We start from the raw sequence: 27,889 nt of genomic DNA, 5'->3' as shown, positions 1-27,889 counted from the left end.
GATCATGATCGAGATATATTCAGGCTATATATATTTTTATATGATATATCTATTATTTATAGAGAAATAGGCCAAGTAAAATAAAGAAATACTCTAATCAAACTAATATTCATCTAAGTAGTATTAATCTAATCATGATGAACTTTGATTTGATAATTATATCAAGATAAGTAGTCTTAATTTGATATTAATTATCTCTAACAAATCCAAAGACGGTTTCTAGCGCCAGATGGATTAATTATAAATTAAGAGTTTTGACGATCGAATATCGGACTTGATTGGAGACAAAAATGAACCTAATTAGGAAACCTGAAAATGGGAATTAAAATGGCTTACCTAAATATTCCGCCCTACAATGAAATTGGAGGGAAAAAAAAAAAAACTGATCAAGGCCAGACTACTTGCATATATATCAACTCCTTAATTCATGTGACCATTAGTTGAAACTCATAATTTCGAGCACATCCACGGAAGCCTCCGGCCGGCTCGATGATCATGACCTGATTATATCTTGTCGATGTACATTATTGTAGTAGTTTTTGGGTTTTGTTCGTGCATTCCAATTAGTTTCAAACAATTTGTATAAGAATTTCAGCGACAGACCTTGAAAGAAAACATTATGATTTCCAATCATTAACATCTATATGAAAAATGCAACAGCTTAAGCTTGTTGCATCAATGATCATCTTATAAAGTTTCATCATAGTAATTTTTTGGGCGTAATTCGTACCCATGTACTCCAATCAATTTTGTACATTCATGTAGACAGAAAAAGTATCTATAAAAAGGGAAAGTCACAATTCTGATCTCGCCCGTACTAGGTCAAGATGGATACGAAGAAAGCAAGTAGTTTGGTATACATGAAGAATTCCTCCACGCCCTAGGATGCAATTTAAGTATCTCTCGAGCTCTTTCTCTAGCCTTGTTCCCACAATCCACTTGAAGGACCAAACACAGCTTTGCCACAACGCCTAGCTGCAACATTTCCTGAAGAACACCCGGAGCTGCAGAGAACTTTGAAATAGACAAAAGAATTCTCACTGCCCTGTCGCTCGCGACCTGGGAAACCCTGAGAATTTTCTTTGACACAATGGAAAGCCCCGCACCGTGCTGCAACAGCTCGGCCCGCCCCTCGGCGCATCCGCACAGCATGTCCAACGCCATTAGAATCATTTCACAAACCCTTCGCTCCGAAGAATCAGAATCAAGAAGAAGTTCTATCAAAATAGAAACTGCGCCTGCTTCAACTGCTTTAACTCTGTTTCTTCCCCATGGACAAAGCTGGATTAGTAATTTCAATACAGCTTTGGAGGCCTGCTGTGAAATCTGATCGCGCAAGACTTGGATTATTTCGATGAAGAATCCGGTTGTCAAACTGATTAACTGCGTCGGATCAGCCACTTCAAACATGGATTTCAATAGCAAAACCGCACAAGCGCGAGACTCGTAATTCCCACGTTGCATCACTCGTATTAAGGTTTTGATAAATTCACCGTTTTTAACTACAAGACTCTTTATGCCGGCTTCAGAAACTTGGAGACTGTGAAGCAGGCTCAAGGCTTCGCAGCTTGCAGTACTGGTGACATCAACCCCATCATCCGAAGCTTGATCTTCTGATGCAAAACAATTGGCGTTACTAACAATTGATGCTAAAAACTCAACGGCACCTGCAGCTTCAATATAACGTTTATTGGTTTCACTCTCGGAGGCGATTGAGCGGAGCTTTTCTAGACATCTGATCTTCAACTGTGGAGATTTAGCTTCTTTGAGGAGCTTTGCAATCTGGTTTTTGTTGATCGGAGGTTTTGGTGTTGGAATCCTTTCGATGCCATGCGAAGCGTTCATGATGCACCATGATTGGATCAATCTCCGGAGAGTGTGGTTTGGAGTTAGATCACAATCGGCTGGAAGTATTTGTTTTGTAACTGGGCAGGTATTGTTCTTCTCGGAGAACAACCATTTCTCGATGCTTTCGCGATCGTAGGTTATCCCTGTAAGGACCGTAACAGGATCCTTCATGATTTCAAGAGAAATGGGGCAGAGAAAGAATCGAGGGACATCGATCTCGTCCATCAAAAACAAAAAAAGAAGATGAAAAGTTCAAATAAAACCCAGATATTGCAGGAGTGCGGTTGATGAAAAAATGGTTAGGAATCAATACTAAAGGAATTTGATGATCAGTGTTTGACAAAAGGCCGTAGGACGTTGCAAACTGTTGGGGGGGATGTTGTGAATTGGTTTGAAGACGTTAGGAAGAGATTGCGGTGAGTTTTATATGCGTGTGGGAGAGTGAGGTGTCCAAAAATATTGCAAAGTCAAAACACGGAAAAAAATGAGCGTTGAGAGAGAGAGAGTAGGCATAGTTGTAGAGAGAGAAAGTCAAAGGGAGAGTTGGTATGGGATGATGCATATAATTTGCATGTGCAATTGCTCACCACCCATTCGTGACCTGGTAAAGTCGTACCTCCTTGAGCCTTTCAATAGCTTGGAAAAGTCATCCTATCCCTTCCTTCCCCCCTCTCTCTCCGGCCCTCTCAATTAGCTCGTATTTTCTAATTAATGGCCGGGTCCAGTTGCCGACGAAAGCAAAGGGAACCAACGAATTATACTCAGTTTCCTGAATTTGGTCAACATATACGTACTTTCCCAAGGTTTTGACGCAGGCAAGCACATACATTGCATGCAATATTTTTAGTAGCGCGCAACAAATTTAAGCAATTTCAAGGTTTTAATTTTTATTAATTTATTCTAAAAAAATGATATTTACAATTTTGAAGTATACAGTTTTTGCATACAGCATCATTTTAAAAAATAAATTAATTTAAGACTCACATAAAAAATTATTTTTTAACGGTAGTCTCCAATAATTTTTTTTAAAAAAATATGCGCATACTGTATAATTCACAACTATATATAATATTACCGGGTCATGAGTATTCTCTAAAGTATTTATATATCTTCCTTAGCTAGCTCTTCCCCTACACATGAATAGTAATACATCGACACAGTTCTGTTTATAAAGCTGGATCATAAAGTAGTAATCTGATTCCAATCAATTAATGACTAGCTGATCAAAGTGATCAGAGTTTTGTACATATGATGAACCCATGACCTCGCACGCGATTGATCCATTCCACTCCCCCAGATCTAGCCATATGTAGGAAATATTCCACAAATGATTTATTAAAAAACAAGCAAAGACAAATTAAACAAAAATGTCGTGAATGGCGCCGGTCATGATCATATTACTACCAATTGGCCGGAAAGTTGTTGAGGAATAATTCGATTGGTTTTAGCCTTGATGTTTTCTGTTATAGAAAAATTTTATTTATAACCCAACTCACCTAATAAACTGTTTATATGAAATAATTTGTTTTGGAAGAAAAATTTTAAAATTTGACTCTTATTAATCAAATCTTACTATTTAAATTATGTGGATGATTGCTATACACACCGGTTTGAGAATAGAATAATTATTTTTAAAAGGAGTGTGTGAGACTTGCAAATTCTAATAAGACAGTACTTAATATTACTCTTGAATATACTTAGCTAACATATCCTGATCACATTTACAGAAACTTATCTAGCCTTTGTAAATAGTAGATCCGTGGGCATGATACTTTCGGATTCATGCATGGTTTCATTAACCACTATTTCATTTCCAGAATTACATGGGCCCAGATGACGATGATGATGGTGATGATGAGTTACTATGACCAGTCAATTTTGTGAAAAATTAAAGATAGAGAATAAAACAAGGAGAATCAAATCCTAGTCAATCTACCCGGCCAACTTGTGAGTATTTGATTGTATAACATGACTGATCAAAGAGATGACCATATCCCAATTAACAAATAACAAATAACCTTTTGTCATGTATCCCTTGGAAGAAAATAATAAAAATTTTTATTATAAATTTACTTTGGATGCATGCCTGCCTTCTGCAAGTACGTATTATAAAGTTATATATATGCTATTCTGGCCTGCATGATCATGATGTCATTTAGCAGTTTTTCTTCACCAGAAATAACATCATAATTAAAGTGATCATCGATCCGGTCCATTAGGAAACAACACTATATATATATATCTTTCGTTTGGAAGGAATATTAATGTCCAATACCTAAACCATTACTGGATCTGAAGTCATACTTACCTAATTAAAATTGGCTGCATATTCATGCATCTACAAGCTTAATTAATTCATTAATAATATTGAACTTGTTCATGATCATCAGTTTCACCTTTCTGTTAAATAACCTATTAATGTCCTTTTTTTTTAAAGTCTATTATATATATCAACTTATAAATTTCCCATCGAATCTGAAATTAACAACATGAGTACGCAGTTTTGTTGTTTTTATTTTGCAGCCAAGGTCAAATGAAAACTACGTACTTGCATGTGTGCTATGAATATTCTAGGTCACACAAAATAAAAACCAATTGAAAACGTGTTCCAAATCCATGTATTTGTTATGAGACAGCTCAAAGCTGCAGACGAATCAAGAGAGAGAGAGAGAGAGAGAGAGAGAGAGAGAGAGAGAGAGAAGAAAAAGAATATTCAGGCCGTAAAAGAAATTTCTGAAGGAGATCAAAAAGAAAACAAGTTGAAAGATGAAGCATGCATGCATGCACCCTGCATATATATATATATATATATATAAGACAACATAGATATGATGATCATCAGTATGGTGGGGTACATAAATTAATTTGTATCGGCGTCTAGTGTCGGCGATGAAAATACGTTATTATCACGCGGTAAACCCTAAAGGTCAGTAAGCAGATCGGAGAGTTGGAATTGAAAAGGAGTGGCAAGCTAGCAGCCATATTAATGTCAAAGCCGCACGCCAGTTAATTTCCTCATCACAGTCCAAGACTCCAAGCTAGCTAGTGTGCATGCATTAAGAAACGCTGACCTGTCTCCTTGTGTGTGTGAATATATATATATAACCGTTGAATACAAATTTTAAATAGATAAATCTCACGTATATAGATTTTTTTTTTTATAAAAATTAAGTCTCATAATTTTTTTAATATTTTAATTTATAGTATAAGTTTATTTTTTTTGCAAAAAAAATGTGCATAATTTATATTTATCGTATAAATCATTTCTTATTATATGCTATCTACTTTGCGGGCTGCTACTCATGCATGCATACCCCAGAGGCCAGAACTAGGATCTCAACTGTGATTTAATCAGAGGCCGTGTGAGAGCAGCGTAGCCGTTGATCATGATCGCTCATGATCAGAGAATTTCTTCGGTTTCCTCCCCAGTCCCCCCTCTCTCCCCCCTCCGGTCGTCAGAATTTAATATTTCTGCACATCTTCATTAATTGTTATGGTTGTCTCTCTGGGTCTTCAGAAATTTCAATTCTTTGTAATAAAAATTGTACAATTTTTTACTTGTAAAAAAAATAGTTGACTTTGCATTTATTCAAAAAGTTCTTAGAAAAGTTCTTTTCAAATTAAAAGAAAAGGAAAATGTTTGTGTGCCGCCTCTCCATGCCCCCTCAAAGTGACCGCTGGTCACAAAAAATTTTTTTTTTTAATTTTTTTTTACTTAGTGATTAAGGAAGTGATTTTAAGTGTATTGATATTTTTTTTATATTTTTTAAAAATGTTTAAATATATTAAAAAAATTTGAAACGAAAAATGAAAAAAAAAAAAAAACTTTGACCGTGCGGTCAAAGGAGCGGTGCACTATGGGCGGCAGAGTAGCACCGTCCTAAAAGAAAATAGCTGATCCACGGCACCGTTCACCGTCGTGCCCTCCTGTGTACAGTGTCGCATGATCTCTATTGGTGGCTGGTGGAGGGGAGAGCACGGAGAGAGGGAGATGAAGAGAGGGAAAAAAAAAAAGGCCACATGATATATTATTAATTTGTCACGTCGGTATTGTATAGAATCTATTTGTATATCTAACAACTCTATATATATATAACAGTTAGATACAAATTAATTTTAAATAGACAAGTCTTTTTTATAAAAAAAAAAATACGTCTCATTGGTTTTTTCTTCTTTTTTTTTTTTCACAAAAAAACTGTACATAATTTATCTACTTAAAATTTGTATAATTCATTACTCATCTGTATACTATGCAATCTACTTTCCGGGCTGCTACCTCATGCATACCCCCAGAGGCCAGAACTAGGATCTCAACTGTCATTTAATCCGAAGCCGTGTGAGTGCAGCGTAGCCGTTGATCATGATCCATCATGATCAGAGAATTTCTTTAGTTTTTTCCCCTCTCTCTCCCTCCTCTCGTCAGAATTTAATATTTCTGCGCATCGACATTAATTTATGGTTGTTTGTCTGTCTTCAGAAATTTCTTTGTAATAAAAATTGTACAATTTTTTACTTATAAAAAAAATAGTTGACTTTGCATTTATTGTAAAAATTCTTATAAAAGTTTTTTGAAATTTTTTTTAAATAAATACAAAGCCAATTATTTTTTTTTTAACGAGAAAATTAGTTAAATTTTAAATGTAAATTAAAGTAAACATTTTGACTGGTCATTAGAGGAATTTATACACGTATGTATATGTGTGTGTGACTGATTCATGCAGTACGTACAACGTGGACGGGCCCCGACGACCCAGCTAGCTCTGAGTACTTAGGAATATTAATGCATCAAATTAAGAACAAGACTTTTAAATTTTAATATATGGAATTAATCACATACGTACAAGCGACGTGCATCCACATAAACAAAGAACGTCCAACTGTATGCGTTAATTAGGGATAGAATAGTATCGTTGAGAATTGCGTGCGAATGAATTTAACACATGACCAGTTGGTTCTGGTTGTACTTTACGTGTAGATCATCCTTACTTAATTGGTTCACTAGCCAGCTTAGTTCCTAATTTTTTTATTTAATTTTATTACTATTATTATAGTAATGTTTATTGGGATTAATAGAATCTCGAAAAAAAAAGGAATATATAATTAATTCCGATGTGAATATATATGAATCATAATTAATTAGTTGGTCAACATGAACAAAAATGATTTTATTAAAAAAAAAACAAAAAGAGGGAAGAATATTGAGGAAAATAAAACAAATTTCTATCTCTAAATATTATGTTTTCAGTGGAAAGAGTACAACCCACTTAATGACTAATTTATATATTAATGGATGAGTAATATTACATAAGTCACTTTTACGTACTCTTTGCATACTCTATTGATATGATTGGCTAGATTAATTTTTCTAATACAAAACTAATCATATAACTAAAATGTACAAAAAAATACATAAAAATAACTACACATATAATTTTTATTAATAGACATAGATGCAATTAACATTCAAGTTGTTTTTTTGTTTCTTTGATCAATTAATAATTACTTGTCAGAGTCTTACTTTCTTGGTAGGAAAATTATATACATGCTCTATCGTGGCATTTATAATGTCGAACAATCAATTCAATTGATATTATGTACGTGTTTTATATGAATAGTAGAACTTGTTGGGAATTTAGACCTCCAAATTCATCTCTCTAAGATCTACCTTTTGCATGAATAATAAGAAAAATAGAAAAATAATAACAACACAAAAAATTTATGTGAAAACTCTAAAACATGAGAAAAACCACCAGACCCAGAGAAGAAAATTCATTATGTAAAAAATTGTTACAATCACATAATTTTTCTCCTCACCACACCTACAAAGCTACCCCACTAGTAAAATTTTAACTTTATACCTCTTCTACTTTTACAAAAGGTTAATAGAGGAATTTAACTAAAGTTAAAAGTTATTAGATAAGTTTTCAACTGGTGCACTTAAACTAAGAGGGTAAGCCTCTTATTTATAACCTTAAAAACCTGCCCCTTTGTTATTTCCCACCGGTGTGGGACTAAACCAAGGAGCAAAAAACAACAATTTCCACCTTGCGACTTTGACTAGTCCCACAGCCAAACTCTACCTCAATGAAGATTTTCATAATTTCCACTATCATACTTCACCATAAAAGCATACCCACTCAGAATAAACCAATTACAAGCATTTCACTTCGGCCCATGTTGAAAACAACCTTGCTGAAAATTATGGTGTAACTTTCACGTTTGGCTTTCCTAGAAGTTCATCAGCCATCGGTATTAATTTCCACCACACACCCTGCATCAATGCCAAACCAATGCTTGTGTGCAAACTTGTGGACCCGCTAATATTAACACATCCTCTATCATGACAACTTTGAAAATTAGCGGCATGCCATGAGGATGTACATGTTTGTTTTTAAAGATCAAAATCTTCCATGGAGATAGAGACAATATTAGCATCAATATCAGTATCTTCATTTACTGACTTGGAGCCACTTGCCGAACCTGCTCTAACTTTTGGACAATTTTTCTTGACGTGCCCAGATTGTCCACACTCTCAGCAGATTACTTTCTTCTTCATGGAGTTCTTCATCCTCTCATTTCCAGCTGCTACCATTACTAAGTTTTCAAGTGGAACATTACTTCCACTACTTAGTCTTCTCTCTTCAGAAAAGATTTTATTGGTAACTTCTGAAAAAATTATTTTCTCATTCTCATTTATCAAGATAGGTTTCATGTGTTCATAAGAAGGTGGAAGAGACCAAATGAGTCTCAAGGCTTGATCATCATCATCAATTTTAACTCCAATAGCTTCTAGTTCAGCGACAATGTCATTGAGAACGCTTAAATGATCTGAAATAGTTGTACCTTCACTCATCCGCAGTGTATGAAACTGCTCTTTCAGGTACACACGATTTGAGATGCCATTCGTCTGATACAACTCTTCAAGTTTTTCCCAAAGTTCATTTGCCGTAGATATTCCGTGCACATTTTCAAGAATATTTTTGGCCAGGCACAGACGTATCGCACTTGCTGTTCTCAAATCTAAATCCTCCCAATTTTCATCGCTCATTTTAGATCTGTTCATTTCATTAGTCACACTAGTACTAGTGCTGACTTCAGGTGTTGGTCTGCCCTTCAATGTCTTGTGTAATCTTGATTGAATCAAGACATCCTTGACTTGTACTTGCTACAAGCCAAAATTGATTCTCCCATCAAATTTCTCCGCCTCAAATTTTACAAGATTTGAAGGCCTACTTCCTGACATTGCTCTGATGAATTTACTGTAGAAATGAATAGTATCTCACTAAGTCAGTTCTCAGGAAAGATTGGAGGGTCACAATGGACACACTTAAAATTTCCAATCTCCTAGATAGAACCTCCTTAAATTGTACGTATCCACACTACCACATCAAAGCTCCACCCCACAAAAAGAACTTAGTGGCTTTGATACCAATTGTTGGGAATTTGGACCTCCAAATTCACCCCCCCTAGGATCTACCATTTGCAGGAATAACAAGAAAAATAGAGAAATAATAACAACACAAGAAATTTACGTGGAAACTCCAAAATAAGAGAAAAACCACCAGACCCAGAGAAGAAAATTCACTATGTGAAAAATTGTTACAATTACACAATTTTTCTCCTCACCACACCTATCAAGCTACCCCACTAGTAAAACTTTAACTTTACACCTCTTCCCTTTTAATAAAAGGCTAATAGAGGAATTTAACTAAAGTCAAAAGTTACTAGATAAGTTTTCAACTGGTACACTTAAACTAAGAGGCTAAGCCTCTTATTTATAACCATAAAAACCTGTCCCTTTGTTATTTTCCACCGGTGTGGGACTAAACCAATGAGCAAAAAACAACAGAACTATGACCGATCATGAAAACCTATGGTGGGCATGATGGAAATTAAAATGATGGCTCTGACGACAATATTAACTCATTTTGACTCATGTACCTTGCATCAATATTATTATAACTCCAAGTTCATCTTAATTTTGTCACGTTCATGAGTTGATTGGGAAAGAAAGCAGTATCAATTATATTAGTAATTAGACATATATACCAATTTTAGTTAGTGCACATATACTATATATAATTAAAAGTACTTGGCAAGTGGCAACGGGCCTAATTCTTTAGAAAATCTACTGCGCGCCTTTAACAAAATAACGTTCGGCCGCCTCGTTAATTTAGGCATGAATTCCACGTGATATATTCATGAAGTCCTCTCGGGCTCCACAGCATTCGGAACCTTTACCACTGATATTATCTAATCGATGAGATCATAAATATTCACTGGTCTTCCTTTTTTTATTATTAGTTCTTTAAATATATTTAAAAAAATCCCAAGTTTCTTCGAAGACTGAGTACAAAACCGGCCCATCATATCGAAGCCTTAAAGTTGGGCCCGAGAAAAAGCTGGGTTTATCGGCTTCACCAAGCACCAATGATGATGATCCTATTCCTGAGTGTATAGTTGCCTTTGGTTAATTACTTTTTTTTTTTTTTTAAATTCTCGATTAAATTCCAAATTAAATTCCCTAAAAAATTTAGATATATGCTGTGAAAATTCATTATTACGTTTGATTGATCTCCTAGACGAATATGGTCTATCAATTCCTTCCTACTAGCTGCCGCATGCACTTTCGCTGGTAGTAGTTGGATTAATAATCAAGTACGTTTCTGTGCACGTACGTACCGTATTCATGACTTGTTTATGGCGGAGTACTTCCTTATAAATAATTTCTTAGAAAATAGCTAAGCAAATGAATAGAACTTTCCTATATAAACACGATGAAGGCGGCACCGTTTTTACTTTATTATTGTCTTGTTCAGATCATATAGCTAGCCAGTTCGGCCGGGCAAAGTTTTTTCATAATGCTAACAACTTATAATATAAGAACGATCATGATCAGTCAGGTCGTCGTAAAGAGTGGAGACAAGCGCCGATCGAGATATCATTTGGTGCGTGGTTCTTGAAATAATTGGCGTTAATGGAGGAGTACTACTTCTTATTAAATAGTTGAGAACGTACACCTGTGGCCGGGAGCCAAAAAAATCCGAGTTTTCCTGGAAAGACATGGACCCTTGAGCGTGTGTTATTCCTCCCAATTATAAATAACATTTTGCTTTCAGTTTTCTTTGTTCTACCAATTAAATTAAGAGATAAAAGTTTCAAATCCTTTCTTCGATCTGGCAGCCTGGTGCCGCTCCCAACTTCCTCCCCCTTTCCCTCTACCTTGCCCAACCTCTCCCTACCCTCTCAGCTAGATCGAGATGGAGGCGACGACATGAAGAAGGCGAGGGCCGGGTGAAGGGCGATGTCGGCGAGTGGCAAAGAAGGTGAGGGGTGCAACAGCATTGTCGGTGAAGGGTGAGAAAGGTTCGACGGCAACGGCGGCGAAGCACGGGCAAGAGTGGAGAGACACTGGGAGAATGGGAGATTCGAGAAAAAAAGAGAAAAAAAAAAATACACGTGACATAATGATAATGTTACTAAAGATCTTTTTGTGTCTTTAGTAAACCTCATACAAAATTAATAATTTTCTATACATGATATCATGAACAATGCCTGATCAAGTATTGTTCCAAAATCAAAACAAGCAAAAGGACTCGCATTATCCAGATTCTTCTCTTCTCCAAATACATTTTACAAAGGTGCACAAGAATGATCAAGATCATCACATTAATCACATGCAAATCGGGGGTCAAGTAATTATATATATATATATCGTTTGCCTTGCAAAATGATATATTGGTGGATCATATATAACAAGATAAAAAATATATATTAAGAAAAAGATATGTGTATAACTACAATGAGACTTTTAAAATAAAATAAACTCACAAATTACTTATAATTTCAGGTGATCCGTTAGATTTAATTTATTATAGAAATAATTTTACAATTTGATTTATATATTATATCAAATTACCTTAATTTGTAAATTTATTTTTATAAAAATCTTTTGTAGCTAAAATATTTCTAACCGAATAAAAGCACAAAATATAAAGAAGGTGATCGATTGACTGCATTTCACCTAAGATATTGGTCCTGGGAAACACCAATGCAAGGAGAATCCTTCCACTCCTTGGAATGCAACCTGAGGATCTCTTTTACTCTGTCTTTCAAATATGTGCCACAGTCAACTTGGAGCAATGAACAAAGCTTTGACACAGCCCCAACCTTTAACATCTCCTGGATCACCATATGTGTCCCAGAGAACTTACATATCATTGTAAGGATCAGCACCGCTCGATCATCGGCTGCCGGTGAAACGCTCAAGATCCTTTTCGAGACCACGGCAATGCTTCCTCTATGATTCAGAAACCGAGCTCTCCCTTCGGCAAGAGAACATAGATGAAATAATACCCCAAAAATAAGCTCTGTGGTTCTGTTTTCAGGAAATCCCAATTCAAGCTCAATGAGCTCAAAAACTGTGCCTGCTTCAACCATTATTATTTGATTTCTATGCCAAGGACAAGTTTCTAAGAGCACATGCAAAGCTGCATTAATTCCTTGTTGAGTGATCCCACACCTTAAAACCCTTACAATCGTCTTGAAGAATTCTGGTTCTAATCTTTCTAGTACACGCGAGCCCGCAGCTTTGGTGATTGTTTTCAACACTATCATCGCATGGGATTTCACCGTGATCTGGTTTTTCATCTCGCAACGAAGAACCCACGTCAAGGAATCGATGATATGATCGTTCTCCACAAGAACTTGCTTTATTTCGGCCGAAGGAATCGGGATAAATTTAAGTACACTAAGGGCCTCCTCAAGACCATCCGTTTGGCCTTTCTTGAAACACATCCCAATAAACGACAGCATGGCTCTAGGAACACCGGCTTCCACCATATGATTCCTATTCCTTTCACTTTCAGCTGCTAGCAACTCCAATTGCCCAATAGTTTTCAGTTGGAACTGAGGTAGCCAAAGATGTTTGATGAGTTTGAGGACTTGAAACCTGTCGAGAGGTGGTTTGGGTGTGGGAATCCGATCGACGCCATGGGAAGCATTCTGGGTGCACCAAGCCTGGATGAGGCGGCGTAGCATGTGATTTGGTGTTAAATCGGAGTCTTTTGGCAAGGGCTGCTTGCTGACCGGACATGTTGTAATGTTCTTGCTTGTGAATAGCCAGTGTTCAATGCTTTCCCGATCGTAGGTGATGCCTGTTATGACTGTCACTGGGTCTTTCATGATTTGGAGGGATATAGGGCAGATGAAATATTGAGGAACTTCGATGTCATCCATGAAATTAGCAACCCGCGTATAGGATGCTATAGATCTATATATGATATATAACTTCAAAGAAACCAAGTGTGGAATCGCAACGATTGTTTTGGTTGCAGTACTGGTAAGAGAATGCGGCTAATTCATTAAAAATATATGGAGAGAGAGAGGGTTATATATATACATATATACATATATGTATATATATATATATATATATATTTATATATGAGACCGGTCGTTCCTGCTAGCTAGTCATGTTGTCTAAGAAGACAATTAATCTAACCAATAATTCATTCCAAGGCATGCAGCTTGCGTTTGGTGGCAGTCAAAGGTTCCGTTGTGGACTACGGCCAAATCAAATGTACACCGCAGATCCCATTTAAATGCGTTTGGTTCTCTTTCATCACATTCTCCTTTCCTATAAATTCTTGAGCCTTGCTCGATCTCTTTATAAACTTAGTCAATATTTAGCATTAATGATTATATGGTCTTCTAAAATATTTCTCTTTTAAAAAAACAATTTCATGAAAATAACTTTCAAACTAACTCCTTTTTGTTTTCTTCCAATTACACGACGTTTCTAATTCCGGCCCTCGGAGTCGGCGCCTCGCTATGCATATATCAATATCTTAGTAATAAGATATGTCGTAATTCTTGTTTAATTGGCCGAAAAAGAGATCATGATCAATTAGTATCCTTAATTAATTAAGGAATTGGTTTTCTTTTTTTCTTCCTTTTGTTATGTTTAGAATCGATCTTGCCATGAGAAAGTTCCAAAAAAGAAAAAAGAAAAGAAGAAAAAGTCATCTTAAAATAATAAGCTAGCTAGCTGGAGATCAAAAACGTCAATCATGCAAGCCCCGCGCGCTTAAATTTAACGTAATTAAAACTGTGACGCAGCTAGCGCAGCAAACGGAGCCAATCAGACAAATTAACGAGTCCTTTTTCACCGCTATATATAATTTGTATACTAATTTATTGGTGCATGTGATGGTCGATCATTAATCAGCAGATCAGAAATTTCAAGATCGAGCCCCACAACACTACAGATCAACGCGCAACCCAATGCATGCAAACCATTAATTTCCCGATCCATCGGAGTCAAAAAAAGAAATCGGGATCCCGGCCCCCTGATTAGGAATATTATGTGGACCGGAGGCTTGATTTAATTGTTTTGTGAAAATTAGACTGGAAATCTCTACGGCGCCAGTAGTTGATCTACTAATGCAATGTTCGACTTAATGATCACAAGATTGCTAGGGTTTTCCATTTCCTTTCTTTGACACGTTCTCAACAAACATATCTGCACAGCAAGCTAGAAAATCTCTACGGCGCATAAACATGCAATTTATGCTTTGATCGAGTCTAATAAAATATATAGAAAATTCTATATACTACATTTATTATATTTTCATCTCATTATATAAGATGTTGTACATTAATCACTAATAAATGATATTTTATTATATGATTCTTTAATTAAATTCTTACAATGTAACTAGTAAAAATATATATATATATATATATCTATATATGGGTCAAGTTAATGATACATATATAGAATAACATCATGAATGGATCGGGGCGATGGTTAATCAGTTAGCTAGTTTCATGAGAAAGAGTTAAAGGAGATACTCCTTCAAGCTTTATTTGTTTATATAGATGAGATGAAATGAGATAAAAAGTTAAAAATTAAATAAAATATTATTAGAATATAATTCTTTAATATAGTTTTTATTTTAAAATTAAAAAAAATTAAATTATTTATTATATTTTATATAAAATTTTTAAAAAATTATAATGATTAAAATAACGTATAAAATCAAACTAGATGGTCAAAAGTACAACTTTTATATATGTCCGAGTCATGAGTTCATACGGAGACAATGATTCGCCTCTAGCTATTGCTTTCTACTAATTCTTGAATGAATTAGCTCTCTTACTAGTCGAGTCAATGCCGGCATTAATTACATCATGTGGGTTACTTTTAATTTGGCTTATTTGTGCGACCTATACACCAGTGGATATATACAACTGGATAGGAGTCTCTCTCTTACACAGACAATACTTTACCAATATTAATTATTATTTCGAGTAAAAATATTATTTATTTTAAATTTTATCATCTTTATTTATATATTGCTTGGTGTGACAGTTGCTCAATTAAAATATGTTACCATTTTTCTATTATTTTAAGCATATCGTATAGTAATTTTATTTAAGAATATCACTAGTCGCTGTTCTACCTTCTCTTATACTTCAAATACCGTGCTTGTTTGAATTCTCTGGTGCTTTTTCCACGGCCCAAAATTTCGGCTGCTGCTTGGAAATTGGAATCCTTGCCCTTTGAATTTCAATGTTTTGTTTTTATGGCTGTGCGTGTATCCATTGTTTTTGTTTTTAAGTCAACCTTCGTCGCCTGTTTCTGGATGCATGCATTAAAGCAATTGTGTGTATTCTGACTTCCTTTATTCATTTTATGGCAGTGCATGATTCTCCCGATCTCTTGTTCCCTTTGAACACTTAAAAAGAATCTCTCTCTTCATTATATAGCAATCTGTCCAGGTTTCATTGAATAATATATAGAAACATCTTGACTGGCCTATAACCAAAAGCATAAGTGTACGATTCGGTCGCAAATAATTTCAAGAAGATTTAAGTAGTGATACGTGTTTTCACTTTTCATTTAAAATTCAAAGTTTATTTTTAAATTTTAAATTTCATAATCTTTAGTATATTAATAACTAACACGTCACAATTATTATTATGTAAATAAAAATTATAAGAATAATTAACACTTTATTTCTTAAATCTACAAGAAATATAATTAAAGAGGAAAAGCATCATGGAACATGAAACATGAAACTCCTAGTAACATAAGATTTTGAACGTACGACTTTAATTTGTTTGACACGTAAGGGGTCAATTTAAATATTTTGACAATTTATAAGATTATAAATTTTAAAATCTAATTTGACGATCATGTCCAAGTACTCACAAGTAAGAGAACAATTAAAGCCACAGCGTAAGAGTTTTGAGAAAGAAAAATCTATTTGTAAGTCCTTTTATTGACACATTCAACACACAAAGTTGATGTGTCTCGCACCAATTAGTAGTGTATGTGTTTAATTACACACCCACTTGCATGTATGTATATAATAGCTAGCAAAGCTTTTCTGAAAATTCAAGCTACAAGTAGTCCTTGTATATTATATATATATATTAAAACTTCTGCAGCTTTAACGCTCAACCAGAAGATCATCGATGAGCTATAGATATACTAAATTAGTATTACTAATGTCAAAGGATCATGAGGCACGTTTTTGGGGACGTGACTTTATTGAACAATCCACAATCCGGAAGAATCAGAAAGACTGGCGACGATTTTTTTTTTTTACTAAGAAAAGGACATATGCTAGCTCTCTCTTAGATATATATATATATATATATATTTAAAAGGCAATATCAAATATTAATAATAATTAATTAATTAAGCACTAGATCATCAAATATTTGAAGTTTGATTACTTGTTTACAAATTTTGGACTGGACTGGACTTTAAAAATATTTTAATAATTTAATATATTATTTGTATATAGTAATTATATAAGTTAACGATATAATTTTTATCTAATTTATTGTTATTGATCATATAAAATATTTTTTTAATAAGTTAGTTACACAATCTATATTAATAATTCACTTAATATTGTAATTTAGTAATTTAAATAATTTTTTCTTAATTTAATTAAAAAAAAAAAAAATAATTAGACTGGATCGAATGGACTAACTAGATCAAACTGGATCGATAACTGCCGGTTCAATCCAGATGGAGTGTTCATGCAACGGCTACTTTTTCATATATATATATATATGGTCAACCTAAAATCTCACGTGTTCGTTTTCATTTTTGATGGATAGTTGAGTGTTAGAATATCATTCTGTAAATAAAATTCAATATCAACCTAATCTCTATTTAATAGATATTATCGAGTTTTCTACCATTTCCTCCATTCCTTTGACGATTTCCAATAACAACAAATAGTTGGAATACATGATGAGTATTGACACAAATTGAATAGTTCTTTAATCATGTAAGCGACGTGGACGTGTACGTGGATGACGCGTTCTCCACACTAATTAATTGCGAAAAGAAAGAATCGAAATAATAATATTATATTCAATCACGAGTTGTGCAGGCGCTGAACACTAATTAAAAAAAAAATGTGAAATTTTTTATTAAAAAAATAATTTTTTTGTATATATATCATTTTTATTTAATTTTTTTAAAATAAATAAATATACAACATTTACATAGTTTATAATTATAAATATCATTTATCTTGTAACGTTTATCCGTGATTATATACAATCTCTTTACATTTACCAGGGAAAAAAAAAAACAAACGGAATAGTATTGGAGAAAGGGAAGGCCCACTCTCGCGGGCCGCGGCTAAGATCTGCTTCAGGAATTTGAGGCCATACAAATTGGGCCTGAGGTTGATATTATCATTAGGGCTTTAATGTTAAATAGTCATTACCGCTCTCCTGTTCAGCCTGGCCCAGCTTTTGCGCGTGACGGAATGTTGATCACAGTTACTAACTTACTGGGGATGCAGTCTGCGTAGCCGAAAGTAACCGATACTCTCTGTTCGTGAAAAGAGAACCCGTGTGTCGTAACGAACAAGACCTGACCCTCATCCTGGATTCTGAGAGGGAGAGAGAGCTTTCTCTGTTGCTTGCTGACTTGCTGATGCAAAATAGAAACAGGTTTCTCTTCCAGTAATAGAAAAAGTAAAACAAATTTACGGTACCGGTTCTTTCTTCCAAACTGGGTTTTTATTGGTTATCTTTTCCTTTTCCTTAATTTCATTGTCTTCAGTTGTTTAAGCTTTTTTATTACTTTTAGTTTCGAATTTTACTTTGAAGCACTTGTTTTCCATTGTAGAAAGAGTGGATTTGAGTGTTTTAGTCACATTCATATATATCATTTTGTTCCACACAACACAGACTGATTAGGACCAAAATGTGTAACCTTAGTCCTTTTATAATATAAGCCTTGATGTGGTTTTGGTTTTGCTTATGTTTTTACAAATGATATCAATGCCAATCCCGACTGAAAGTGTAGGATTTGAGTTGAAAAAGCGAGTATAAGCCTATATGTGGCTTAGTCTTTTCCTTGGGTAGTCACAAATTACATATTGAAGGAGATGATAATGTCTTTTGTAATTGAAACTATTTAAAACATAATACTCCTTGGAGAAAGACTAATTTTAAATTGTAAGAACATTAGTCAAAAAGTAAATTTAAATGTTATGATTTCTTATGTATACAAATAAAAAAATCAAGCTTCTGATTGCGTAGCAAGAATAGGCATTTCATGAAAGAACAACAGTTAAGACTTAAGAGCAAGAATTTCGTTGAGATTTTTTAAGAGATTATTCAGTAATAATTTAAAGGCTCAAGTTGTAGATGGTGTTTTCATTCATGACGTAAAGAAATATATTGAGATTTATAATCATGAGTTCCGTCGGCACCTCAAATAAGGAACTGTAATCTTACCTTAGGTACCTTAACTTGCTGATTTCTTTACAAAGTTCCGTCTGTTGCCAGGTTTAAGCTTTTGCTTAGTAAAATCTCATTGTTATCTATAGAACATCGTACCTTCAGACTTTCCACATCTGTTAGCTACTTAGCTGTGCGTTTTGGTATGAGAATATGTACTTCTCAGGTCTCTCCACTAAAAATCTTAACCTTTGCTTAAAATGATTTATTGGGATTTCAGCTCCATCGGTACATTTCTAGTCTCTCACTCTCTGGCTGGGAATAATTATTGTTCGTTTTCAATATTTTACTTATGAAAACTCAGTTACACGTTGCAACATTGCTGTCCATTGAAACCATTATATTTTTCACATGATAAAACCTCCTATAGGTATCAGTAGGGGGTTTATAATCGAAGAGAACTTTTAGACCATGTTGGAGATCAGTATGTGACATTCATTTCAGAGTGAGAACTAGTTTTGATCATCTATGACACCATTTACAGCAAATAGCCTCTAGTATATATTAGTAACCATTACTACAAGATTTGGCATATCTTGTTGTTCTGGTGCTATTACTTGTTGCTGATCATGTGCTTGTAATAATACACTCAAGTTGATTTTTAATGTAGGTTCTTCTCAGGTTTCATAATGTTAATGCATGAAAGGTGCACTCTTTAGTGCCCATTGCTCCAATGGATTCTCCTGTAAGTTTGGCACGTGATTTTTCATGTTTAATTTTTGTGGTCTTATCATCGTATCTCTTTGTTATTTTCATCAAACTGACATGAGATTGCTGAAATTTCCATTATTTTCTGTTCTCTATTGTGTGTTAACATTGACAAGCTAGCTGAACCACTGTTCTATTTCTTGGTACTGTCAAGTGGTTTTATCCACTACCAGAAGCAAACTTTATGAACACTGTTTTTTTGTTTTATTAGAAAGCCACTTGGAAGTTAAACTCACAAAGTTAATGCCATATTAAACATTCAAAGTATGTATTGACATGAAACGCTGACTAGTCAGTTGCCTTGTTTTTCCTGTACCTCATACCTGTCTTTGCTTTCAGGGTAATGAAACAGGGGTTCCTAGCAAGATTGGTGACCGATCAACAAGTGATGTAGTTGTGAGACTGCGAACACAGGATGGCCGAGATGATTGGATGTACTGTCACTCCCACCTACTCATAGAAAAAAGCAAGTATTTTGCTGACCGCCTCTCTGAGAATTGGCCGACATGTCAGATCCTTGACTCACGCAACTGTGTTGAAGTTTACTGCCATGAATCTGACTTTGACTATTATGTCAATGTCCTACGCCTTCTCTATGTTGGTGTAGATGGCTTAGATGTGGATGAAATCTGGCATGGTGTTAGAAATGCCCTTGGCATACTCCAGGTGGCTGTTGAGCTTGGTTGCCCACAAATTGTTACTGCTTGTGTAAAATACTTGGAAGCTGTCCCTTGGGAAGAGGCTGAGGAGGAGGAAATTTTAAAAATCATACCACGCATGGGATTGCAAGCAGAGCCCATTCTTGCCCGTCTGCAGCCAGTCAATCCATCAGCTATCATGGGGATTTTTTTCTCTGTCATCCGATTTGTCACATCATCCCCCCCTCCAGCCATGAGTGATCTTAAAACTTCAGCACAGGAGCAGCTTGAATACATGCTAACTGAAGATGATGATGCTCCTTTATTGACTGCTGATGATGGGATAAAATTCGAGGTGAAAGAATGTGTAAAGAACCTATTTTCCAGATTCAACAACCTTTTAGAAACTTTATTATGTGAACCTGTGGAATCGGTTTGTGAGGCAGGAATAATGCAGTCATTTCAATCCCATCTATCTGATTTGTCATGGGCTGGTCAGATATTGAATAAGCTGGAAATTATGAGAGAATTTGTCCACAACTGGGTTGATGCATCGGATAAGATAGTCAAGGTTGTTGAGCAAGCCAGTTCAACAGCTGAAATTACTGACATAAAGTCAAAGGTTATTGAAGTTGCAGCGAAAGTTTTAGAGGCAATTGGGTATGGCACTGTTATAATGCCAACTGCAAAACGGCTTCATATGGTGAAGGTGTGGCTTCCATTTGTGAGGGTCACAAAACCATTGATTGACTTTGTCACAACTAACAGCGAGGATGCTCTGCCAATTAAAATAGATGGTGAGCTGTGGCAATCCTTGGAATCCACATTTGTATCAATAATTCTTGCATTGCCGTCTGAGGACCAGGCAGAGATTTTAACTGAATGGTTAGGGAGTGAGCATATTCAGTATCCAGACCTGATTGAGGCATTTGAGGTGTGGTGTTACAGGTCCAAGGTTGCCAAGAGAAGACTATCATTAGTAACGTGCAACAATGGTATCACCCACACACTTTGACCTATTCTTTATAATGTTTTCATAGATTGCCAGTTTGGGCACCCTTTAATGATAAAGGGATGTACGAAAAAAATCGTCCTCACTTAAAGCAGAATGCAGGTTTGGAAAGGTAAAACTGTTGCTAAAGTAGGAGCAGTCTAAATTACCAACCCCTGCTTTAAGGTCCTTGTTCAATGTATAAATTGTAGTTTTAGGTTATCATAAATCTTGTGATGTAGAACTTGTTTAATTGTAAAAATTGTTGCCATTGAGCTATTCATTTTGTCGTGTAACTGAAATCATACCGTTGAAATTTCTCAGACGAGTTTTGATCAGAAAGATGAAAATCATAATTAGCAGTAAGCTTCAATAGATGGTACAAATAGGGGATATGCCATTATGCTATGCTGAATGAGCAGAACGCCCTTGTCATGCTTTGTTTAAGGATAGCTAAATCTTCTCGGGCTACATTTGATAGTCTAGTTTAATGAAAGTGGAAATACAGGGTTGAGTTGAATTAATTCAATTGCATAACTTCTTTTCATAGCACTGTGTTTTTTTTTTTTTTTAATCAGTTCTTGTCATAGCACTCTTGAAAGCTCATATACCATCCAAGTAATCTTAATAGGCGTGGATATCACAAATCATTTCTTATAACTATGCTACTTTCTGGACCGATTCTTTTTGTCTAATTTTGGCCATGATTTGTTAATTAAGAATTCCTTGTTTAGAATTATATATATATATATATATATATTTGTCTTTCATGGATACTTTCAGGTTTTCTCCTTCTACTAGTATGAACGTAAGATCCAATTGGTATAATTTTTTGAAAAAGACACATGGGGACGAGGAAAATGTGTTCAGGAGACTGTTTCACTTATTCTTGTGAAAAACAAACTCTAATGCAGACTTTTCAGAAGGTAAACTGTTTCTGAAAGATTTTAAATTATGCATTCTCTGAAATGATTTTAAATTATGCATCCAGTTTTAGTTTATTGTGCTCTAGCCAAAGCTACCAAATTTAGGTCAAAACTAGTAATTATTTTTAGTAGTTCAAGAAGATACCAGTATTCTTGGGTGGAATTACGAATGATCAGACCAAAAATATATAAAATATTCTTGAGTAGAATAATTCTCCATATTAGTTACATATATTGCTTAAAAAGTCTTAAGAGGATACCGGTATCCTATCCTTCGCCTGTGAAGCAATCTTATGAATTTGTCTATAATTTGCTTTTATATATTGACAATCTGAGAATACTTTCTCCCATGTTCTTTGTCTATATTAGGCTCACCAACAGCAACAAGTGGATTGATTTCTCATGTTTCTTTCGTATTTTCACATGCATGATTAATCTGATATAGTTTTTTTGTTTGTCAAATACCATAAGAAATATGGTCCATATGTATCTGGTGTGAGCATTTATAGCATTGAGAAGACCTTTTCGCAGGACGAGAGGATGGAAAAGGGATTTGGCTTTTTACATGCTGGTAGAATGCTAGGACGTATATGTTCTACATTTTCAATATTCATGGCATTAATGTATATCTCTAAGCAGAGTGCAAGTATAGGCAATCTTTGACAGGATGTTTTGCCGGTGAACACTCAGATATAATATTATATAACTTGAGTTCATGTATTGTTCAAGCTTCAATTCGAGAAACGAAAATTCAATATTAGTAGTCTGCTCTATTTTCCATTTCAGAACCCTGGAAGTAAAATTGCTCCTTTCCTTTCCTTCACATCCATCAACCACACCGGCACCCGCACGTACTAACAATCATTAATATTATTGTATACCCAGATAACTAATTTTTATGACACCAATCCACTATCCATATTCAAAACTTATAAAAATAATATACAATCCTCAACCATATGCTCTCAAATCCTAAGCTGTCTAAGAACTCAAATGGTTCTATATTCCATGTATAAACCTATACTAAAGTAAATTTTCTTCCTCTTTACACTACCATGCATTTCCTTGTCCCCTACTATGAATAGGAAGGAATTGTGAAAGATAACCCTGAAAACCCATGACACTAACTGTCTCATATATGCGCTTATTCAGGCCACAAAGTCGGGCAACAATTGCGCAGCAAACCTCTTTGGGTTCTGAATGTTGATGCTTTCATATGCAGCTGAAGAGTGAGGGTTGGAGTTGTCTATGGCACCAAAGTCGTTTGGTTCGCTGACTACCCTTCTTCCCAATTGAATGTTCTGGTTAGGGAGAAATGAATGGTGGGTGGCGGACAAGGAAAGGTTTTCACAGTGAGGGAGACCGAGTGTGAGAGAAACACCATTGCCTGAAAACCTTGGTGCAAACTGTTCAGTATCATACCTTCCAATTTCACCTATTGGGTATTGCCCAAAACCTCCAATGAAGTTCGTTTGGCCTCCCATGAATGAGTAGCCATCTCTGCTCTGCCTCTCATCACTGAATTTCATAGAAACTTGCTCGTTGTTTGCCTCATTAGGCTTGACATCCACGTTTATTGATGGAACACTGCTTGGAGAATGCAGCATCTCATTGCTCCTCTGTTTCTTCGGACTTCCTTGTGTAATCCCTTCCCATTCTGAGGGCCCAATGAGAGTGAATCCAGATTGGTTCCTAACATTTCCTCCAACCGGAGATGTTGAAGCTTTGGAGACTGAAAAAGCAGGAGCAGCGTTCTGGTTTGTAGAATTCTCTCGTTTCGAATTGAAACTTTTGGTGCGATTTTCAGTAGCAGGACTTTTCTCCTGCGGAGCACTGGACTTTGATGCCGAGTCTTCATTGCTCTTGCTGATTTTTTCCTCTGATCCATTCTGCTCTTGGTCCTTGAGTTCCTCCAAATACATCTCTTCCACCATTGGCTTCCAAAGCCGAACTCGAGCATTGATGAACCAATTAGACACCTGCATTGTCACAAAGCTATTCAACATGAAACAATCCACAAATATAGGAAACAATTGTAAACAATGCAATGACTTTGATGAATATACCTGGCCCCTAGTAAGCCCTGTCTGCTTAGCAAGCAAGTGCTTGTCTGAATCCTTCGGATATCTGAAATCCAAATTGAATAATCTCAGTAAATAAACGGAGAACTTCATTTTGCCAATATGGAATAATAAATGCAGATGGGCTATGAGACCATTCTGAGCTGCTTACGGGTGGAGAAAGTGGTCGAAAAGCCAAGCACGAAGAACAGAAACTGATCTTTCAGGCAATCCTCTCTGCGGTCTCCAAGCATTGTGCTGGATCATTCCCAACTGTTGAAGAGCTCGTTGTTGTCGCAGCTGATGGTCAACGTACTTGAGTCTTGAACCTTCAATCTTGCCGCCTGGGCTATCTTCTTCGCCTAGGCTCTTGTTCGCAGCTCGAATTTGGCCCGTTATTGAATCCTTCAAACACCGGAACTGCTTTGAGATTGTTTGTAATGCAAGGGCTGTGTATGTTCTTGCTGACCCTATTCCGGCCGCTTGTTCGAACGTGGAAATCACAATCTGCATCTGGTTGTGGTATTGTCTGTACCTTTGATCCACCTTCATATAACAAAACACCAGAAAACAAAAATCAAATAAAGATTATAATTCAGAGTGCCTAAACAAAGCAAAACGCATAGAATCTTTAAATATTTTCAGAAAAGGCCATTACTTGACATTTTTCTATTCTAGTTATAATAAGACTGATCAAATTTCCTGGAAACTACGTCCTAAAAGCTGAACCTCGAAAACTTGTCAAGATTTTAGTTAAGGAATCAACGAAAGGAACGCCTGAAAAAATTTTTGACCCGGTTCTCTTTGATCAGGAGCTTTTACTCGAGTATATTTCGATGGAAAACCAAGCCCCACATACATAACATAAGCCAACCAAAGTAGCTTGAGACTTGTTACAACCATTTACACAGAGAAAGTATACCTCATCAAGCATATTCAGCAGCTTTGCCTTCTTCATCTGAATTTCCTGCCTCTCGGCCGTCGATAGCTCAGCAGCACGCTTTCCGCTTGCTTCACCGCCGACAGAGCCGTCACCGCTCTCGGCAGCCGATGATTCTCCCATCACCTTAGCTCGCCCATTAGCTTTCCTTAATATCTCACTCTTCATTCCGTTACCGACATTCACAACCTCGTCTAGAAGTTCTTGAGCAGCCTTCAAGTACTTAGAGCTCAGCAGACGCATGCCCGAAACCCCATTAGTCACCCCCGAAGCCGAAGAAGATGACCCGCCCGAAATTCGCATATCTTCTCCCGATATAGCCGGAGCTTGAGCCTGTGATGGAACTTCACGGTCGGCCCGGAACGACCCGTACCCAGGTTGCTGTGAAGAGAGGCTCAAGGACAGCCCCTGCTGTGCGCGTGGAGTCTCACGCGCCGCTGCGTTGGGGTCAAGGGAGTTCCATAAATTATACTGAACACGAGGGATGAAGCCATGCAAGGCGGATATCTCGTGGTGGGCGTTCATGGATTGAGAATCAGGATCCTGAGACGCGGCGGAAGCCATAGTGGGAAGCGGGATGCCGACGAACTGCTGGGTGTGGGGTTGCTGCTGCGCCTGAGGGAGGTTTAAGGAGTTGGCAGCTGCAGCCGCAGCGACAGAATTTAGAAAGACGAAGTTGTTGGCGGTGGATTGTGCCTGTGGTGGCGCTTCGGAGTATTGGACGTAGCCAGCTGGGTTCATGAGCACGAGAGTTTGTAACCCGTCGGCTGCTTGGATTTCTGGATTGCCATGAAAGTACGTCGCCATCGATTTTCTTGGGGAAAATATATTATGTTTCTGAAGTTACTTCATTGAAAAGAGAGGATGTTAGTTAGCCTTCACATCCAGGTACCAATCCAGAGACGCACAAACACACAAAAAATACACACTACAACCGAGTTGTATATAAAACGACTTAATACATGAAAAGATATGTAATTGAGAGAGTACTTATATACCTTGTGAATATGTCGGAGAGTGAGTCAACCCATGAAAGACGACCTTGAGAAATGGGTATATAGGAGCTTTACGCGTCACTTATGGAGTCTTCTGTGAAGGTCTACTTTTCAGGCAAATCCTGGTGAAATCAAGAGGCAAATAGACAATAAATCTATTGAGTACGTTGTGATCAAAGAATTGTGTCCAAAAACTCATCATTCTGTAGCTTAAAATTCGCATAATTCTGATCTATCCAAGAGTTTTTTTCTTGACTCTATCCAGGGGTTCAGAAGATCTATTTTATGTGTTCTTCTCAAGAAGCTGAATTTATGATTGCTTGAAGTGGAAGGAGGAGGAAAGGGACAAAATTACGCAGCTTTCTTAGCTTTATATATATCTGCAAGTAGAGGGAGGGAGAGAAAAGGAAGGAAAACATATTGATGGAGAGAGAGAAGGAATCGACTAGAGTATTAGCTGATAACACTGGTACCTGGTGTGACGAATATCTGAGTGTGCACGTGCTTCATGATCGTCTCCGCTCCTCAAAGGAAAGATGAATTTGGCCTACGATGACCCAGAAACCATCAGAATTTCAGAGAGTGTGTGGGTTAATACGAAACAGTACTGAGGGACATCAAAACAGAAGCTCCGATTCACCAGTCTATATTTGTATGATCTATCTACCTATAGGATTCATCTTTCTATATAAGGGGATAACCCCCTGTCAGACTCAAATCTCTGCAACTCCTCTCCTGAAAAGGCTCAAAAAAGGCGCAGTACAGAGAGTATTGGATTAAAGGGCTGGGAAAAAGATGCACATCCTTTTAATTCAACTCATTTTCTACACATGATTTATTCATGGAAAAAAAAAAACTTTTTTTTAAGAATATGTCAGAGGTTGGAGATTATATGTACATGTTTCTCTATCTCTCTTTTATGGCCTTTTGAGTGAAGTACCTGCGTAGAGATCAAAACAAAGAGGAACTTCTTCTTGATTTGACCCTCTCCCCCCTTTTCAAATCAATTGATGCAGGCACCCTTTGATGAGCAACAAAAGAACTTTTTAGAGAGATATAGAGAGATGCGTCTGCGTTTTATGAAAAATAAAATAACATATAATGAAAATGCAAGTTCAAGGCGTGTCAGAAGATACGAACAGCAGAAAAACGAGGAAACGTCTCCTTCCACCAAAGCTTAATAGAAAAAAAAAAATACAAGGAAGATGATGAAGAGCAAGAAGGGGTGGAGGGGTCCTATTGTTCATTTCAACATTAAATATCTCGTTGTCCTTTTCATATTTTTGTTTTCTTCTTATCATGTTTTTTTTTTTTTTTTATATATATATTTTATGCGGTTGGATGCCAGAGTTTGAAGATAAAGCAAATAAATTCCTAAGGAACACAGAACCAACCACCATAACACCCAATTTATTGCTTAAAAAGTTAAAAACACGACTAAATGCATTTTCTTAAAAAATAGGTATTATTTAATTCGATCATCCGAAATCCCATATATATACGTGAAACTCCGGTACGCACTGTACATAATTCACCTTTTCTCAGTTATTTTCTGTATCCCCATAAAACCCTTTTTTTGCTTTTTTGATTATCATTGTTCTTCTTCTTCTTCTTCTTCTTCTTATACCGGCTTTTGAGAGCTCCCTAGGATCCTAAGTAAATGCTCACTAGGAAATAATGAGGATGAGCTGCGCCATGGGAACGTGTACCTAAGAGTAGCCTCTGGTATAAAAATTTATAAGCACGAAAATATAAAAAGTAAAAGAGGAGAGCAAGAAAAACAAATACACGAAATGCAAGAAAATAAAGAGATAAATATATATAAAAGATGAGTCCCCACGCTTTTAATCTAATGCAAAAGGCAATCCCAATATTGTCTGCAACAAATTGACATCTGAAAGGACAAGAAATTGTCACCTACAACCCTAATTTCCATTTCACTACCTTGCTTACATTAAGTTTTCCATCACTATCAGTAACAATGATGGCGTGAGAGTC

The 27,889-nt window shown here is 36.1% G+C and overlaps 4 protein-coding genes across 11 annotated transcripts; 1 reads left to right on the top strand and 3 right to left on the bottom strand.

Moving 5' to 3' along the window:
- Nucleotides 1–641: 641 nt before the first annotated feature.
- LOC122278779 (E3 ubiquitin-protein ligase PUB22-like) lies at nt 642–2,232 on the bottom strand. Its single transcript, XM_043088976.1, has one exon. The coding sequence runs from the start codon at nt 2,071–2,073 to the stop codon at nt 823–825; it is 1,251 nt and encodes a 416-aa protein (XP_042944910.1). The 5' UTR covers nt 2,074–2,232; the 3' UTR covers nt 642–822.
- An 8,584-nt stretch (nt 2,233–10,816) lies between these two features.
- LOC122278877 (E3 ubiquitin-protein ligase PUB24-like) lies at nt 10,817–13,230 on the bottom strand. Its single transcript, XM_043089088.1, has 2 exons — nt 11,873–13,230; nt 10,817–11,259 (listed from the first exon to the last, which is right to left on the bottom strand). The coding sequence occupies exons 1-2, from the start codon at nt 13,084–13,086 to the stop codon at nt 11,067–11,069; spliced, it is 1,407 nt and encodes a 468-aa protein (XP_042945022.1). The 5' UTR covers nt 13,087–13,230; the 3' UTR covers nt 10,817–11,066.
- Nucleotides 13,231–17,678: 4,448 nt separating this feature from the next.
- On the top strand, nt 17,679–21,295 carry LOC122278240 (BTB/POZ domain-containing protein At3g05675). 2 transcript variants are annotated; one of them, XM_043088393.1, is made up of 3 exons: nt 17,679–17,878; nt 19,244–19,318; nt 19,681–21,295. In XM_043088393.1, exons 2-3 carry the CDS (start codon nt 19,307–19,309, stop codon nt 20,992–20,994), a joined length of 1,326 nt encoding a protein of 441 aa, XP_042944327.1. In that variant the 5' UTR covers nt 17,679–17,878; nt 19,244–19,306; the 3' UTR covers nt 20,995–21,295. The 2 variants fall into 2 exon arrangements, with proteins under 2 accessions (XP_042944327.1, XP_042944328.1); XM_043088394.1 differs by having other exon boundaries at nt 17,684–17,838.
- A 1,453-nt stretch (nt 21,296–22,748) lies between these two features.
- On the bottom strand, nt 22,749–27,175 carry LOC122278238 (BEL1-like homeodomain protein 1). Of its 7 annotated transcripts, XM_043088388.1 has the most exons (9): nt 27,032–27,175; nt 26,832–26,912; nt 26,559–26,626; nt 26,365–26,438; nt 25,895–26,013; nt 24,879–25,742; nt 24,129–24,502; nt 23,963–24,023; nt 22,749–23,875 (listed from the first exon to the last, which is right to left on the bottom strand). In XM_043088388.1, the coding sequence occupies exons 6-9, from the start codon at nt 25,701–25,703 to the stop codon at nt 23,045–23,047; spliced, it is 2,091 nt and encodes a 696-aa protein (XP_042944322.1). In that variant the 5' UTR covers nt 25,704–25,742; nt 25,895–26,013; nt 26,365–26,438; nt 26,559–26,626; nt 26,832–26,912; nt 27,032–27,175; the 3' UTR covers nt 22,749–23,044. The 7 variants fall into 7 exon arrangements, with proteins under 7 accessions (XP_042944322.1, XP_042944320.1, XP_042944323.1 ...); XM_043088386.1 differs by lacking the exon at nt 26,559–26,626; XM_043088389.1 differs by lacking the exon at nt 26,559–26,626 and having other exon boundaries at nt 24,879–25,733.
- Between the last annotated feature and the right edge of the window lie 714 nt (nt 27,176–27,889).

Source organism: Carya illinoinensis, chromosome 10 (assembly GCF_018687715.1).
Source record: "Carya illinoinensis cultivar Pawnee chromosome 10, C.illinoinensisPawnee_v1, whole genome shotgun sequence".
In the NCBI taxonomy this organism is placed as follows: domain Eukaryota; kingdom Viridiplantae; phylum Streptophyta; class Magnoliopsida; order Fagales; family Juglandaceae; genus Carya; species Carya illinoinensis.
This window is presented reverse-complemented; position numbering and strand designations above follow the sequence as displayed.